The 5,318-nt window shown below is 40.6% G+C and overlaps 1 protein-coding gene across 1 annotated transcript in view; it reads right to left on the bottom strand.

Annotated features, from left to right (window-relative positions):
- Positions 1-5,318, bottom strand: part of ACSL5 (acyl-CoA synthetase long-chain family member 5) — a 52,937-nt gene that overhangs the window by 20,567 nt on the left and 27,052 nt on the right. Inside the window, 2 exon segments of the mRNA XM_011927870.1 lie at positions 2,392-2,555; positions 2,687-2,751. Of these exon segments, the coding sequence (XP_011783260.1) occupies positions 2,392-2,555; positions 2,687-2,751 (229 nt within the window).

Raw genomic sequence — 5,318 nt, forward strand, 5'->3', positions numbered from 1 at the left:
CTGTACTCCAGCCTGGCGACAGAGTGAGACTCCGTCTCAAAAAAAAAAAAAAAAAGATCTCTACTTGAATTATATCTCCCAGAATTCCCACGTGTTGTGGGAGGGACCCAGGGGGAGGTAACTGAATCATGGGTGCCGGTCTTTCCTGTGCTATTCTCATGATAGTGAATAAGTCTCGTGAGATCTCATGGGTTTATCAGGGGTTTCCATTTTTGCTTCTTCCTCATTTTCTCTTGCTGCTGTGATGTAAGAAGTGCCTTTTGCCTCCTGCCATGATTCTGAAGCCTCCCCAGCCATGTGGAACTGTAAGTCCAATTAAACCTCCTTTTCTTCCCAGTCTTAGGTATGTCTTTATCAGCAGCATAAAAACAGACTAATATATTGTTCTCGTTAACAGTGAGTTCTCATGAGATCTGATTTCATAAGGAGCGTTCCACCCCCTTTGCTCTTATTCTTTTCTTTCCTGCCACCATGTGAAGAAGGACATGTTTGCTTCCCCTTCCACCATGATTGTAAGTTTCTTGAAGCCTCCCCAGCACTGCAGAACTGTGAGTCAATTAAACCCCTTTCCTTTATAAATTACCCAGTCTCAGGTATTTCTTCATAACAGTGTGATAACAAACTAATACAGCTAGCATGACATCATTGTGTGGGTACACATTAGCAAGCGTGAAGACTACAGGAAATAAAGCTGGAAAGATAGGTAGGAATCTGCTAGTGATGGACCTTAAATGTCAATGTAGATGCTATGGACTGAATCCTGTCTCCCTGTCTCCCCTCCTCTGGCCCAATGCAAATTCATGTTGAAACCCTAATGCCCAATGTGACAGTACATGAGATAGGGCTTTTAGAGAAGTAATTAAGGTTAAACGAATTTATAAGGGTGGGGTCCTAATCCCTTCTTTCTGTGAAGAAGAAGGGACATGACGGATACATGTGCACAGAGAAAAGGCCATGTGAAGACAAAATGAAAAGGTGGTTGTCTACAAGTCAAGGAGAGAGGCCTCAGGAGAAGCTAAACCTACTGACACTCTGATCTTGGATTCCTAGACTCCAGAACTGTGAGAAAATAAATTTCTGTTGTGTAAGCCACATGGTCTGTGTATTAGATTATGGCAGTCCTAGCAGACTATACAGTTGTTCCTTGAACACATGGGTTTGAACTGTGAGGGTCTGCTTGTGGATTTTTTTTCAATAAAAGTTACATTGAGTGTGCCTATATTTCCTGCCTCCCTTTCTACCTCCTCTACCTCTTCCACCTCTGCCAGGTCTGAGACAGCAAGATCAACCTCTCTTCTCCCTCCTCCTCAACCTACTCAAGGTAAAGATGACTCAGATGAAGACCTCTATAATGATCCATTTCCACCTAATGAATAGTACATACATTTTCCCTTCCTTATCATTTCCTTTACGACATTTTCGTTTCTCTAGCTTACTGCATTGTAAGAAAGCAGTATACAATACATCTAACATACAAAAATATGTGTTAATCAACTGTCTACATTATCAGCAAGGAAGACTATTAGTAGTTAAGTTTTGGGGGAGTTATCTGTGGATCTTTTTACTGAATAGACGGTGGTCCTAACCCCCATATTGTTCAAGGATTAACTGTATCAGATTAGGTGTTAAGTTCCTAAACTAGAGTCACGGGAACCTTTTTCTACTGAGGCTGACTGTGACAAGAATAGAGTATGTAGATTCACCTAAAATTATTGGTGAATATTTTTATATTTGTATTAGCATTAGAACTGGGACTTGCAGTTTGTAAACTTGCAATAAGATCCACATAGAACTTAACTCCCCCAAAACTTAACTACTGATGGCTTCTGTTGACTGGAAGCCTTGCTGATAACACAGACAGTTGATTAACACAGATTTTGTATGTTATATGTATCATATGCTGCACTTCTAGGGAGCATTTGAAGCATGAAAAGACTTCCCCAGAGGGATAATGCGCCTAATGACTTAATCGAAACTTGGAGATAAGCTTGATTCTGTCATCTTACTGTCAAAATCTGCTTCCAGCTCACTGTGGAAAGACGTCTGGCCAGACTCAGTAGCAATGAATGGCTGAATTTACTGGTTCAAGTACAAATTGCAAGTTTCAGTTCTAATACTAATACATACTTTCCACAATATCTTCAAGATCTTATTTGGCGGTCCCTCCTAGCTTCCTTATTTTCCTCAGGTAACAATCAGACTGACTTCAAATGACGCATGATAGGCTGGGAAACAAGAGAAGTCCGAACACCTAGGTGACAGTGCTAGACACTTAACCAGAAATTAAGTAGGTTCTGAGTTGTAACTCTTTCAAGCAGAATAAGCATTAGAAAATTTTAACAATAGCTTTGGTAAAGCATTAACAAGTGTTGGAGTGCTGGATGGGGAATAGCATTTGACGTGTTTAAACTTAACCTTGACTCATTTCCTTTAGTTAGCTCCAACATAGTTACCTCTGGCCTATTCTGAGCAAAGATGCCGACAAATTGGTCCGGTGATGATTTATAACCTTTATGCAAGAGACAGGAACCCAGGTACTCTGCTCTATCAGACACCTACAAAAAAGAGAGATGGGGTGAGAGAGAGAGGGAGAAGAGGTCAAGACTCAAAACTGACCAATACCGTATCCTGTAGTTCAGAATACTATGTTAGAAAGAATCTGTCTAAAACCATGGACTCAACTTACCTGTTTGTAGGATAGCCATCTGTAGGGCTGGTTTGGTTTTCTATATCCCAAGCAGGGCCCATTGTCTAAAAACATAATATTAAAAGAAAATCAACTCCAGTTGCAAATTCTCTGGACCAAGGAAGCTAAAAGGAGATTAAGAAGGGGCAAGACACAAAGGATAAGTCCAACGAGGATTTGAGCTTCTCTTATGTGTCCAGGAAATTCAAAGTCAGAAAGCACTGAGTTCTCAAAGATGAAGAGTCCTATAAATTATACTTGAAACATTTAGGAAATGCTACATAAAACAGGAGCGGTTCAGTGTTGAATATGTAACCTGCATAATAATGTAGACATTCAGAGAAAACCATCCATATGGGGTTAGCCCACAAAACGTGACCAAGTAAAAGCCTACAAGTAAACACAAACAGCCTGTATTGAACAATCTCGGATTGAATTTCCCTACAATAAAAACTATGCTCATAAAAATATAAAAAAATAAAACATGAGTCATCACCCAAATACCATTATTAACACTGATATATTATTCTATGGCCCTTTTGCATAGTTTTACAGTTATGTTCATTCCCCATGTATACAATGAATATAATACTTTGATACCTTGCTTCCTCTCCCAATCTGACATAAGTATTTTCATGTCATTATTTCTTCTCTGTAGTGGTTTCAATGGCCAGTCGATGAAGGGTTCTATTGTAGTTGACTTTATTTCATCGTGAGTATTTAGATTGTTTTCAAGTTTGACACCTTAAATTATGCTAAGTATTTTCAAATTGATCCTTTTAAATTTAGAACATTTCCTTAGAACAGAGCCCCTAAAATGTAATAAGGGAAGGGAATGGGGGCTCAGAACAGTCAGGCTTTTGATACCTAGACCACATTGCTTACTTGAGCAGATGTGACAATTCACTTTTCTCCTATCATATCAAGTTTTAACATACTCTCATAGACCGCTAAATAGTGTCTTCAAAAACTATCTTCAAGGCCGGGCACAGTGGCTCATGCCTGTAATCCCAGCACTTTGGGAGGCCAAGGCGGGCAGATCGAAGTTGGGAGTTCGAGACCAGCCTGACCAACATGGAGAAACCCTGTCTCTACTAAAAATACAAAATTAGCTGGGCGCGGTGGCACATGCCTGTAATCCCAGCTACTGGGAAGGCTGAGGCAGGAGAATCGCTTCAACCTGGGAGGCAGAGGTTGCGATGAGCTGAGATCGCACCGTTGCATTCCAGCCTGGGCAACAAAAGCGAAACTCAGTCTCAAAACAAAACAAAACTATTTTCAGGTTTGATAGGTTTGAAAGGTTATTACTGTAGTCTAAGTTTCTTTAACAGCTAGTAAAGTGGCACCTTTTTCCTTGTTAGGTTTTATTTACTCTCATGACTTATTTGTTCACATACTTTGCCCATTTGTATGAGAGTATCTTCTAAGATATTAAGGCTTGTAAAAAACACAGAGACACACACCCAGGTGTGCACATACTCACGTATTTGTCTTCAGTATTTTTCCAATTTACACCTTGCATTTGACAATAAAAGAATTAAACTTCTGAACATCTAAACTACTCAGCCTTTCTTAAAATAAGTGTGGGAACATCCATTTACAAGAATAAATGGCATCTCAGTTTTTAAAGCTAACTCAAGGAAGTAATGATATTAGGCTGGAGAACACATTACGTGGCTTAGAAGCCCTCACGTCTAAGCCAGAAGGAGGCCATTATAAGTAGACAAGTAGAAGAGCAGGAAAATGTATGGAGAGGATCCAGCCAAATTACTAAGAGGAATTCAGGTCTTGCCAAAAGGAAGTATTCGTAAAGACAGTTACTAGGAATTCGGAGGCAAGTAAGTAAACTTCTAGACTAAGTAATGGAGAAAAAAAAGAAGGAAAGCAGGAAAGAGAGACTCACTCTGATTAAAGAGATATAAAAATGAATGAGGAGGCTGTGTACAGAAAATGTTAGTACTTTAGCTTCCAATTGAAACAGCTGCGTGAAAGCCTAAGAAGTAACGTCTCAGACTAACTTTCCCTGAGGCATGGCTTTGTCAGAGTGGAAGTCACTTGCTCCCCAGGCTGTGTGCCTTGGGTGGTCTACCAATGAGATCATTTGTACTAACATTAATTACTAATGATAGCTACCATTTATTGAATGCTTACTCCATGCCAAGCACATTAACTCGTCTGCCCAGCTATTATCATTTGCATTGTACTAAGAATTATGAAGGACTGAGACAGCTTGGTCAAGCTCACTCAGCAAGTAGTAGAGCTGATGAATGTCTAAGAAAGTATACTGGGGACTGGGCACAGTGGCTCATGCCTGTAATTCCAGCACTTTGGGAGGCAGAAGTTGGCAGATCACTTGAGCTCAAGAGTTCAAGACCAGCCTGGGCAACATGGCAAAACTCCATCTCTACAAAAAATATAAAAAATTAGCCATGGGTGGTGGCATGAGCCTGCAGTCCCAGCTACTTGAGAGACTGAGGTGGAAGGATGGCTTGAGCCTAGGAGGGGGAGGTTGCAGTGAGCTTAGATTGTGCCACTGCACTCCAGCCTGGGCAACAGAGCCAGATGCTAAAGAAAGAAAGACAGAGAGAGAGAGAGAGAGAAGGAGAGAAGGAGGGAGGGAGGGAGGAAGGGA

Source organism: Colobus angolensis, unplaced genomic scaffold (genome assembly GCF_000951035.1).
Source record: "Colobus angolensis palliatus isolate OR3802 unplaced genomic scaffold, Cang.pa_1.0 Scaffold75, whole genome shotgun sequence".
Lineage (NCBI taxonomy): Eukaryota > Metazoa > Chordata > Mammalia > Primates > Cercopithecidae > Colobus > Colobus angolensis.